This window comes from Antechinus flavipes, chromosome 5 (genome assembly GCF_016432865.1).
Source record: "Antechinus flavipes isolate AdamAnt ecotype Samford, QLD, Australia chromosome 5, AdamAnt_v2, whole genome shotgun sequence".
Taxonomy (NCBI): domain Eukaryota; kingdom Metazoa; phylum Chordata; class Mammalia; order Dasyuromorphia; family Dasyuridae; genus Antechinus; species Antechinus flavipes.
Genome location: NC_067402.1, coordinates 208,367,895 through 208,380,228, shown reverse-complemented (window position 1 = coordinate 208,380,228; position 12,334 = coordinate 208,367,895). Strand labels below are relative to the sequence as shown.

Genomic DNA, 12,334 nt, shown 5'->3' with positions numbered 1-12,334 from the left:
TCTTAACTCATGGTAAATTAAAATGACAGAAGCAAGTTAATTCAGGACATTTTCTATATCCCCTTTAAAGGAAATTTCTCAGATGATTAGGGAAAAAAGAAAAGAAACTATATGTTCATAGCAGCTCTCTTTGTGGTAACAAAGAACTGGAAATTGCAGGGACGCTCATGAATTCAGGAAATGACTGAAAAAGTTATGGTATATGATTGTGATGTGATATACTACTGTGCTATAAGAAATGATAAGAAATGATGAGCACAATGATCTTAGAAAAACAGAAAAGACTTGCAAGGAATAATGAAGAAATAATAATAACAGAACCAAGAGAATATTGCATTCAGCAATTGTAGAGGATTGGAATTCTGGAAAAGTATATTTGAAATAAGGTGTTAACTTAGTGGAATTGATGAGATAATGGTTCTCTAGTTGACATATATACTTAGTACATAGTATAGTGATATAATAGTGATGAGGTCTAGATTTAGGGAATCAAAATGAGATTAGGGTTTCTGGTAGTCAGGGAGTTAAATGATAAGATCTAGTAGCAGGTTTGGGGTTCAGAGAAACAAATGGAGGTCAGAATTAAGACAATTCAGCACAGATTAATTACCCCATAGCAGTATATGAGCAAATTATTACTGCTGCTATAAAATTTTGGGGTACCCTCCCAGGAAAAGATCGAGGGAAAGCCTTCACAAAAATAGAGCAAGGTTCCAATGAACCTTTTGCTGATTTTGTTGGATGTTTGCAGACAGCTGTCTCAAGAACCATTGGAAAAAATGCAGCTACAAGAATAATGATCAGACAATTGGCTAAGGAAGTTGCCAATGAGGTTTGCAGAAGAATTATATGGGGACTACACAAAGATGCTCCTTTAGAGGAGATCATAAGACGCTGTGCCACAGTGGGTACAGATGCTTATTATACCCAGACTATGATGAACATGGAAAGGCAGGGTCCCTCTTGGCAAGGGACTTCTAGAGAGAGTCGTTGATATTTTCAGTGTGGAAAAATAGGACATCTGAGAGCTCAGTGTAGGTATAGAGATAGAGGGAGAGGACAGGATAAGAGAAGATCTAAAACCCCATGTCCAAAAGGCAACCGAGGCTTCCACTGGGCCTCAGAATGTAGATTGACCCAAGGAAATGAGAGGCAGGGCCCAGCCCCAAGATATCATACAAAAGACAAGTGGGGCATGATAGCGGCTGAGGTTACACCTTTAGAAGTTCAGGACTCTAATGTGATCAATCAGCAGAAAAGCAATCAGATAGCAGAAAGGGATTACAATTAAGGAGAATACAGGCTTTTTTAACCCAACAGAAGGGCAGTGTCCAGTGTGAGCAGCTCCAATATAATTGCCAGATGATGTGGAAAAATCTAGAAAGTGGTAAAATAGAAGGGACTAGACAGGTTAACTGCTTGGGAGAAAGGGTTTGCTTGTATTTCTACAGATAGAGTGGAATCAGATGGGTTCCAACAAGCACCTGGAGAGAGAGAGAGAAAAGAGAAAAACCTTGAAACAAAGACCTAAGAAATATCTGACATTAAAAGAGCATGGCTGATAATGAGACTGCTGCAGAACTTTAAAATCAGCAGGAATCATTGGATTTCCTGAGATAAAAAATTGTTGATAAGACTGTTACAGAACTTCAGAACTTGCAGGATTCCCCTCACACATGAAGTAATGGACAATAGATTCCTTTTGGACTATTTCTAGGACTTATAGACATATATAATTCCTTATGTTGATTCATGCTATTTGTTACATCACTACTAGCCTGTTACTATATGCTTATGTAATTTGTGTAATTATGTGTAATACCTCCCATGTTGATATTATGCATACCTGTTTCAAATGAGACCCTTCAGAAACCAGCTAATCTAATCTGATTTGATTTTCCATTTCCTTTGGTGTTTTCATCACCCTTCCTGAGACATCAAGAAGGGTATGATCACCAACTTTTATGGTGTTTTCACCCCTTTTTTGAGGAGTCAGGAAAGGCATGATCACCTCCTTTTTGGGGTTCTCACATTCTTGAGAAATGAGGGGGAGAGTGACTACCATAAATCCTAAAACAAAAGAAAGTGGGAGATGTTATGGACCAGAACTCTGAATTTGAAACAAGGATTCTTACAAGGTGCTAACTCAGTGGAATTGATAAAGACAGTGGTAGTTCAGTACATATACTTAGTACTTAATATAGTTCTACAAGATTCACACCTATGATAAGAGAGCATGTAACCTTGGGCAAACTCAGGGAGAGACAGAACTAGGGAAGACAGAGATGGTGGTGGTGGTCCTTCTGCCTCCCCCACAGAAAACAAGATACCAAGATTCAGGAGGACCTCAAGAAAGCTGGCTTTGTCCCCAGGCAAGAAGATAATAAAGGATTTGGACTTTAACACCTGGCTATTCTTCTGATGATTACTGAACTGAAATAAAGGCTGTTCCCAGAGATCCCAAAGAAACCAAAGAAGAACACTGCAGGAGATGATCTAAGCCTACTAGTTCTTTTGAGACACTTTGCAACCCAGCTCCAAACCCCAATATGTTTTGGGGTCCATCCCATATTCCAACATTTGGTGGCTTGTATAGAAGAGTTCTAGAACTTAAATGTATTTTGGGGAATCTAGTACTTCTGCACCCTCTACAATTTCATATACCAAAAAAATCAAGGCAACTACTAACACTATCAGCTCAGGTAGAAAATGAAACCTCCCATTTAATACCCAACTTGTATGATAATGAGTCAAAGTAAAGTCAAGGCTTGTTGGCAAATACCTGTGATTATTAAAACAATATTAGAGGGAGATTAGTCTAAAATTTGCTATCAAAATTTAAGTACAGTATCTATTGGAAAAGTTGATTCATTTTTTCTTTAGTTTTCTATTTTCTTCCTTAGCCTAATAAATGACAAATGTTTGGTAATTATTTTCAGACATATTTATCATGTAAATCAGCAGTAATTCCATGGGTATCAATCTCATTATTGAAGGGGGTTGTGGTCCTTTTAAGAAACTGTATTTCCTATTGATTTGTGATTCCTTTCAGATTATTCCCAGCCCCTCCTGGTTGAGGGCATTTCAGTTCAGGAAGCCAGGGCCTTTGATTCACAAATCCTAGTCTAAAGCATCCCTTTGAATTCTAATAAGAAGCCCAGCCCCCATGGGATCTGAGCCAATTTGAGCTCTCCCAGCCCCCATTCTGATCATCTGCTAGTGTTTCCCAACCCCCACCAAGATAAGCAATATAATGAGCTTCCATCAATGAAGGTCTTTGCAGATGGACCTTGGCAGTTCCCTTTACTGCCAGGATCTTCTACCAACAGAACTGCATTCTCAGTGCAAAACTCCATTTTCCATAGATCTGCCCACTGGAATATTCTTTCCAGTGCCATCCTCTCTTTACCCTCACCTATTTCCCTAACCAGACTTTATGCTTCTAATCCCCATAATAAACTTCTTTTATCAATCTAGGTTTTCGGTCTGTAAATTCCTTTACAGAGAACCTCTGCACCGCCAGAAGGGAGAGCCCTAAACTCCCTATCCTTGCGCCAAATCCCAAGGGGTTGCAAGGGAGCTCTAATTGATTCCCTGAACCCCAAACCTGCCACTAGACCTCATTTAACTCCCTGACCACCAGAAACCCTAATTTCATTTACATTCCCCAAATCTAAATCTCAGCATTATGATATGAATTTTGAATTTATTCTCTTCCCTTGTCAGAAAGAAGCCCAACTGGCTATTATCAGACATAACCTAGTCCCAGACTATCCTGTTTGTGTAGAGTGATTCTAAAAATGAAACTCTTTTCTCAGTCTCCATTGTCTATCTCTCCAACCCCTGAGCCTCTTTTAGCAACCTCTGAGATATTGATTCACATATCTTTACACAGGTCCATCTGGTTCCTCCTTGATCCCTCCCTCTGAGTTGCCAGATTCTTCCCTGATACTCCCCTCCCCTGAAAAATCCCCGAGGTTGTATTTCCTCTATAAAAGATGTGCTCAAGATAAAGATCTTTGCTAAGTCCTTTCCAAAACTAAGCCATGAAAAGATACTCTCTTCCTCATAATGTCTTCCTTTCATTGTAGTAAACTCCTCTAGGAATTTAGGCTGACAGTCAATGGCATATTCAAGCCCCATAGCATATTTCTTTAATGAATTCTTCCAGCTCCTGTCCTTGGTAACCCTATTGATCTCCCAAATTCATTTCACATTTACCATTCCTGGTGTTTGTTCATTTTGTCTATTACCTTTTCTCCTAAATAACTCCACTTTTTTGGCAAAGAGAATGACCATTGTGAATTTGTCACATGTTTATTTTGAACTAGGAATTGCTACTCTGATCTCATCAATTGGTCTTATGATTAAATACTATCACTACAGAATTTTAAGTTCATAAAAGGCAGTAAGGCATTGGGCCAAGAACTGATCTTGGAATTGAGACGACCAGGAGTCCAGTCAGATCTCAGCCTTTGACCTATACTGACTCTGACCCAGAGGAAGTCACTTAAGTTTACAATGCCTCAGTTAACTCCTTAAGACTAGTTTGTAGAACAATTGTAAATAAGCTTTGGTAGAAGTTGCAAAAGATTGTTTACCAGAGAGTTTCCTTCAGGTCTGAGCAAAACCAAAACATCATATTTCAAAAACTTGATTGTTTCAGTCTCAATCTCTCTTATCTGGTTTCTCTTACTTCTGTCCTAGGAAAGACCTTAAATGCCTCATCTAATCAGAGTCAGCAGACAACTGGATTTCCAAATATTTCTTCCCAGGTACAGTACAGTAAAGTCTTAGTAGGGGTATTCAACTCAGAGTTTAAATGTGAGCATAAAGAAAGAACCTGGCCAGTAGATGCCAGAGAAGAAAAATGCTGACTTGATACAATTTTTTTTAATAGTATTTTATTTTTCCAAATATTGGCAAAGATAGTTTTCAACATTCACCTTTGTAAAACCTTTGCAACAACTCATTTGGGGGAGGAAGATTATAAGAGGAAAATCTTATATTGAATCTTGTTTCTCTTTCAGATGAGAACTTAAGAATTTGGAGGATTTTAAATATGGGAGGGGAAAGGTTTGAGAATTTCCTCCTCTTGATAATTTAACTCTGTTTACCCAAAATTTATTAAATGTCTATGGTCATTGACACCATCAGCCTTAATATTAATCACTATTATTCCAGAGTTTTGAGTTCATAAAAGGCAGTGAAGTTCTGGCTTCAAATTCTGCCTCTGACACACAAACTGATTGTTAAGAGCATTGTACTAAATGCTGGAAGGAAGTCTCTTGTCTTATCATAATAGTACATCAGAAGTGATACACAAAGAATATGACCTACAGAAATAGAAAATGGAACTTCTATTCATTGGAGAGGTCTGAAATATTATACAAGATCTTGGAGCAGGAGAGGGAGATCATTTTTGATTGGGCTATTAATCAAGATTACTTAGAGGATGTGTTTTAGAAGCTCAGTTGGAATTAAACAAATGGAACTTGGCATATGGGAGAAATAAAGTATAAAGAACAGTATTCCATGTATTCAAAGACCCCAAAGTAAGAAGTCATGAAGCATATATTAGGTAACAGTTTTTCAGTGTTGGGACTAGCAGTTGCTAAAGGCATTTTCCTTTTTTTTTTCTTAGCTTCCTATGTATTTGTTTTAATCCCAGATTATCCTCCAATGTGTAGTTTCTACCAAGCACCTTTGATTTTGATCTCTACCACTTCTAGATTTTGACTCAATTAAAAATGTTGTTATCTCTTCCTCAGGGAAGAATAAGAGCTTCCATGTCTTAAACCTAAAGACTATACATTTTCCCCAGACCTTTTAGAAAAAAAGCAGAAATCATTGTTTAGAATTGTCTTGTTCCATCAAAATCTTTGCCACCAAGGCCTGTCATCATTTTAGCAGGTATTTCAACCTCAGGTACCAAACTTTTTAAAGAAATGGCACCTCTACAACCAGCTATTGTCTTATGTGTTCTTTTGTAAAGGGATCCCTCTTTTAGTGGGACTTCTGACATTCATAATGAGCTTTTCTCTCCAAGGTTAGAATATTGAATTATTGTAATATATTTTCTTTCAGGTAACAACTGACAACACAATCGATAATATAAGATGTATGCCTGAATATCAGAAAGGTGAAAAAACCTTTTTTTTTTTTTTTTAAGGAATTGGGAAAGGGATAGCATTTTCCATTTTTTAAGTCCAGTTAGTACACTATATTTATGTAAGTTCATTAACATGTTGATTCTCTGTACAAGTAGGAAATACAAGATAAGGTGCCTGTAATTTTGCTGACACTTAAGATGAAGATAACAAATTATTTAGCAAATATTAATTTTCTCACTAGCCTTTGCAAAATCCAAACATGAACTTTTTAGCTAGGAGAATTATCTGCTATCTTTGGTTTTGAAATTTGGTGTTGACTTGAGGTTTTGTTTGTTTGTTTGTTTGTTTTGTTTTGTACAGTGGGAAAACACTTTTGAAATAACCCTTAGGAATTATTTCATGTTTTTCATCATTATGGATCTCATGGATGATGGTAGATTAATTTGGGAGCCAACATCTAACTATGCTCCATATCAGTCTTCACTTTATAGTTTCATTAGCAGAGAAAATAATTTAGTATCACTGGAATCCATTGCATGGTACAGTGGACAGAACATTAGATTTGGAGCTGAACAAGATCTGTGTTCAGATTTTATCTTTTGTAATTACTGAGTGAAGGTGGGTGAAGAACCTCTCTTCTCTAAGCCTCAATTTCTTTATTTACAGAATAGAGATAGTAATAATACTTATTTCATAGGGTTATTATAAGAACTAGATGAGAAAATTTTATAGAACATTGAAAATTTTTAAAAACTATTGAAATATCAATTATGAATGTTCTTAAAAGATTATTATAATCTTGTATAATGCCTGTCCTCTATTATCCTGTGGATTTCACTCTTGCTTTTATTTTATTTTTCCTCTAAAGCTTAATTAGAATAATTATTAAAGAAAAATTCCTGTATTTTTAGTGATCAACTCTATTGATGTATTAAATATTCATGACCAAAGAACTCTCCTTTTTTTTGCTTGAATTGTGGTGACAAGAATTTGACTGTCAAAAATTTAACCAATTACATGGAAGATTGTTTTCTAACTAGTTGATTCGGAAAGTTTAATTTGGGTTTTTTAACACCTTAAATACTTTAGTACTTCATTTCAGTATTAGTTTTATGTTCTGTGTGAATCAGCAAATAAATAAGTTGTTTCAATGTCAGGAAAACAAATTGAATCATCTCAGCATAGAATCTTTGTAAATTCCCTTTGGCAAGGCTGATAAATTTCTTTCTTAAAAAAAAAAAATCAATATATTTTTTAGAAACAAGATCATTTCCGAGCAAACATCCAAACAAAACCCCTAACACAAACATTCCTCAAAAAAGTTATATATTTAAAAGGAATAGCAAGTTGTACATAAAAGATTTAAAATTTAAAACTATGTATACCCATTAGCTTTAGCAATATGTACTTAGCTCTATACAAAGAATGTTGTATTTGTTCAGCGTTTTATTGTTTTGCCTTTTTTTTTCGAGCAGCTGTAGTCATTGTGAATATTGTTCTTTTGATTCTGCTTTCTTCCCTGTGCATTACTTCATACTCATGTTTCCCTGAATTATCCCTGTCTGGCATCTCTGTGGTGCAATAATATCCTATTACATTCATATGCTGTAATTTGTTTACCCATTCTCAAAGTATTGGGCACATATTTTCTTCCCATCTCTGTCTTATCACAAATAGTGTTGCTATGATTACTTTTTACATATGGAAGCTTTTCCTTGTTGTCAATCATCTCCTTTGGATATAATTCCAGTAATGGAATATCTGGAGCGAAGGGTATGAATGATTTAGTAACTTTACTTTCATAATTCCAAATTATTTTCAAAAGCAAACCAATTCCAATACTATTAACAACGAATTAGCATTCTTGCATGTTTTCACAGTCTCTTCACTAAAAACTTTTTTTATAGTTTATCATCTTTGTTAGCTTAGTGGATATGAGGTGATCCATTAGAATTACCTTAATTTGTACCTTTTCATTATTAATTATTTTTTAATATTAGGTAACTACTGATAGTTTATATTTCTTTTGAAAGTTGTTTGTGTCTGACCATTTTTCTATTGGAAAATGATTCTTGATTATGGTGGTTTGCATGAATTCTTATAGTTTTTATGTCAGACTTTTATCATATTCCCTTAATGAAAAAACTAGCCAGTTAATATATTGTCTTTTTATTTTAACTGTATTGACTTTGTATAAAAATCTTTTAATTTTCTTTAGTCAAGATTGTCTCTCTGTTTTTGTGATTTTTTTTATCTTGAGTCTTCTCTTCTCTATATAATTATTATTGATAATTTTATATCTATTCTCATCTTTTTATGTTGTGATTTTCATACTTTAATTATATATTTATTTGGGATTTATTGTGGCATGTGGTAGACCATTATCTATTTTTTAAAAATCCTTTCAGGTTTTCCTAGAAGTTTTTGGTCACATAAAGAACTCCTGCTAAGTTCTTTTCAGGACTAAGCCCTCTCTGAGATTGCTTTCTCTCTCCCTCCTCATAATGCCATCCCTCTAATGGCACCTTTCTCCTTATTGAAGCTAATTCTAGTTAATTTAACTATATGTTCTACCACACTATTTTATATTTACCATTCCTGGTGTTGATTGCATCCCTTCATTTTGTCTGTAACCTATTCCCCTAAATAAATCTACCTTTTGCCAAAGAGAAAAAAATAAATAATTCCTTCCCCAACAATTGATTGATTTTTTTTTTTTAACGATGAGGATATCATCGTTTTATTTGACATAATTAGCAGATTTTTTTTATGGCATATTGGGAACTAAAAGTCTATTATGTATGAGGAGAATACATGTGTGGATTTTGCTTTCCAGCTATTGTTTTCCTCACCTGAGTTCAGATCTAACATATTAATGTAGATTATAATAATTATATCAATCATCTCACTTAACTTTTCTTCCCTCCATCTGAAGGAATAAACCTAAAATCTTCCTTCAACTTTAAAAACATCATAGAAGGAACCAGAAGCTTCCATAAAGATTTTCTAATTGGAGAAGGAGAATTATTCAAAGTATTCAAAGTGGAACTTCAAAATGGAACATTTGCTGTTAAGTTATTTAAACAGGTATGAAATATAATTACCATAACAATCTTGTAGTTTTTATAATTGTTACAACATGTGATTGGTTGTTTACATGCACATGTCTTATCCCACATTTTTCTTCCTTTATTCAGTTTTTCTTTTTAAATTTCAAAACGCAAAGGTATATTTTAATATGCTATAATGTTTAGTCTCCCAACCCCAACTCCTCTTGTTAAGTTCCTAAAATGAAACTACTATTTTGTAATGCCGGAGAAACTGAGGCAAGATAGAAATTAGAGAGTTTTTAATATTTTATTTGAAAGGGAGAGATTGTGCTAGAACAAAATGGATCCATGGTTTAGTCCCAGGGCTGAATGAGACTATCGTCTCCAAGAATCCAGCATCAATGTGAGTTCTCAATGACCTATGTACACATGACTCAGACACAGGAAGTAGACTGAGCCAGGGGCGGAATCAGGGTGCTGAGAGCAGAACAGACTATCAATCAGGTTCTGACAGGTGGGAGGCACCAGACATTCTGATAAGTTGGGATCAAGAAGAACAATGATAGAATGGGGGAGGCACTGGACATTCTGATAAGTAGGATAAGTGGGGTCATGATGTCTTTCTCCTTTTCTGGATCATGATAATTAGGAGGGAGGGAAGGTGTTGCAGGATTGAGCAGAACAATTAAGGGAAACTGAGGCAGGACAATTAGGGAAACTGTGGCACAACATTTGTCTATTCAGGACTCTAAAGTTGGCTTTGAGAGTTTGGAAGATTCTTTCTAATGCTATAAGTCTCTTCTATTGTGTTTCTCTCCATATTTGTTAGTTGATATCAGTCAGTTAACATTGAATTAGCTTTTAGAAAAGGATAGTTACTAACATGGGCAGATAGCTGACTCAATAGTATACAGAATTTTGGCATAGAGTCAGAAAGGCACATTTTCCCGAGTTCAAATGTAGCTCCAATTACTTATTAGCTATGTGACCTTAGGTAAGTCACTTAATGCTGTGTGCTTTCATTTCCTCATCTGTAAAATGCTCTAGAGAAGGAAATAGCAAAACACTCTAGTATTTTTGTCAAAAAAAAAAACAAAAACAAAAACCAACCCAAATTGGGCCACAAAGTCAAACAAGATTGAAATGACTCAGCAACAACAAAATTTACTAAGGTAGTATATAGTTCCAAGAATTGGTACAAAGCATCCTCCCACAAAAGTCTGTGACACACTCCTACTACTATACAGAAATTCTGGTGGAAAGTGGGGGTCAACCTTAGAGCAAATATGGCAAAAGAGGATATTCAGTTCCTGAAAGTTGTTTTGCTAGAATCCTCAAGATTTTCTTCATAATTGTAGTATTGTTTTTCTGCAAGCTCCTCCTAAGGCATTGAATCTGCCTCATCTCATCATATCCAGAATATCATTGTCTCTTAAATATTGTCCTGGGGAAACCGCTAGGATGCTAATGCAAAAGTCCAAATTCTCTGGTCTCTCACAGTTCATGAGAAGGGAGGAACGTGGAGGTGTTCTTATCACTCTCACATGGTGTTTTTTTCCCCTCATGAACTGCTTTCTCTTGGCTTATCATTTACTCCAATTTTTTAATCCAATCAGCTCAATGACAGATTTCTTATTCAACTTCACTCCATTTCTTTCAGTACTTTTCAAAGACATCTACATTGATAAAGAACCTCTCATGCTTGTCTAAGGTTTGTGATCAATTGAAGTGCCAAGTCTTGTTCATATCTAGAGAAATCAACTATTTTCTTACACAGTTAAGGTATCAGTAGCATCTTATCACTTAATTTAAATTGAATGGAAGTAATTGTCTAAGCTAATCTCTTCCTCCTGCCAAGAGTATTCATGGACATCATAATACCTACTTCTTTCCAATTATTTAAGGAGCTTAAATTGAGTGGAATTTTATGATGCCTTGGATGAATATAAAGAAAAAATTAGGAAGTGAATGTCTAGCTGACAGGAAATGTGAGATGGCTTCAATAACTTTATTTTTTGTTTAAATCTACAGCAATAATAAAACTAATGACAAGGTAGTTTATATTCTTATAGTGCTTTATAAATTGTACCCAATTGTAACATACATTATCTCATTTGAGTTTCCTGACCACCCTGATGAAGATTTTCTTCTAACAGCAGCAGGACTTTTGTAGTTCTTTCTTTAACAATTTTACTTAAGGCAAGCTATTATTTTTTTTGTTTGTTTGTTTTTGTAGGCAATTGGGATTAAGTGACTTGCCCAGGTCATACAGCTAGAAAGCCTAACATATCTGAGTCTGGATTTGAACTCAAGTCCTCCTGACTCCAGGGCCGGTGCTCTATCTACTGTGCCATCTAGCTGCCCCAAGCTGTTAGTTTTGATTATTACTACTAAAATTTCTAAGAAACTTTAGGAATTTTAAATGCAGCTCATACTGGATCAGTCTTAAGTGACTTGAGCCAAAGAAAGCAAGTCAAAGGCAAGAGAGTCAGGAATCAAATAGTTTAATTTCAGAGTTGAGGAAATGCAACTTCATGCAAACAGAAGCTTACCTCCCAGAGAAAGAGGGATTATGGCCTATGGTAAGGGGCGGGGTTTTTAAGCATCAAAACCACAAAAAGCAGGACCACAATACGATTATTTTTAAGTCTTCAGTAAACAGTTTCCACAGTTGGTATTTTTTGGACACAACAGGTGATCTTAGGACTTGTGGGAACAGCCTCTGAGTTATTAAAGTCACTGAGATTCGTGATTATCTCAAGTCTTAAGGTCAAGTCTTATTGAGCCTTGTGATCATTTAGCAGGCTACAGAACCAGAGTTAGCATGGAAGAAACAGGAATGCAGCACCTGCTTTAGTTGCCTTAGCAGTTACAAGCTCAAAGAGTGTTCAGAGTGTCAGAAGAAGTGATTGATCACTTTGTGCTGCAGTCTGTCAGCTGTAGTCTCAACTCTCAGACCAGTACTTCTTGGGAAATAGGAAAGCTCCAGCAAATCTAAGGCATTACACATATATAAAATCACAAATCCCATGACAGTATTTGCCAGAGGATGAGATCATTGAGGGAATGAGTATAAAGGATTGTCTAAGGTCAGGTCACAGCCTGCTTGCTGGACCTCGCCTCTGTAAAACAGAGTGTCTCCTAATATCTTGACAGGGGAAATCCAAATTA

General features: G+C 35.6%; 1 protein-coding gene across 1 annotated transcript in view; it reads left to right on the top strand.

The window, feature by feature from the left end:
• The window catches only part of IRAK3 (interleukin 1 receptor associated kinase 3), an 88,430-nt gene that overhangs the window by 31,184 nt on the left and 44,912 nt on the right, over window positions 1–12,334 (top strand). Inside the window, 3 exon segments of the mRNA XM_052001768.1 lie at window positions 4,708–4,775; window positions 6,088–6,142; window positions 9,049–9,200. Of these exon segments, the coding sequence (XP_051857728.1) occupies window positions 4,708–4,775; window positions 6,088–6,142; window positions 9,049–9,200 (275 nt within the window).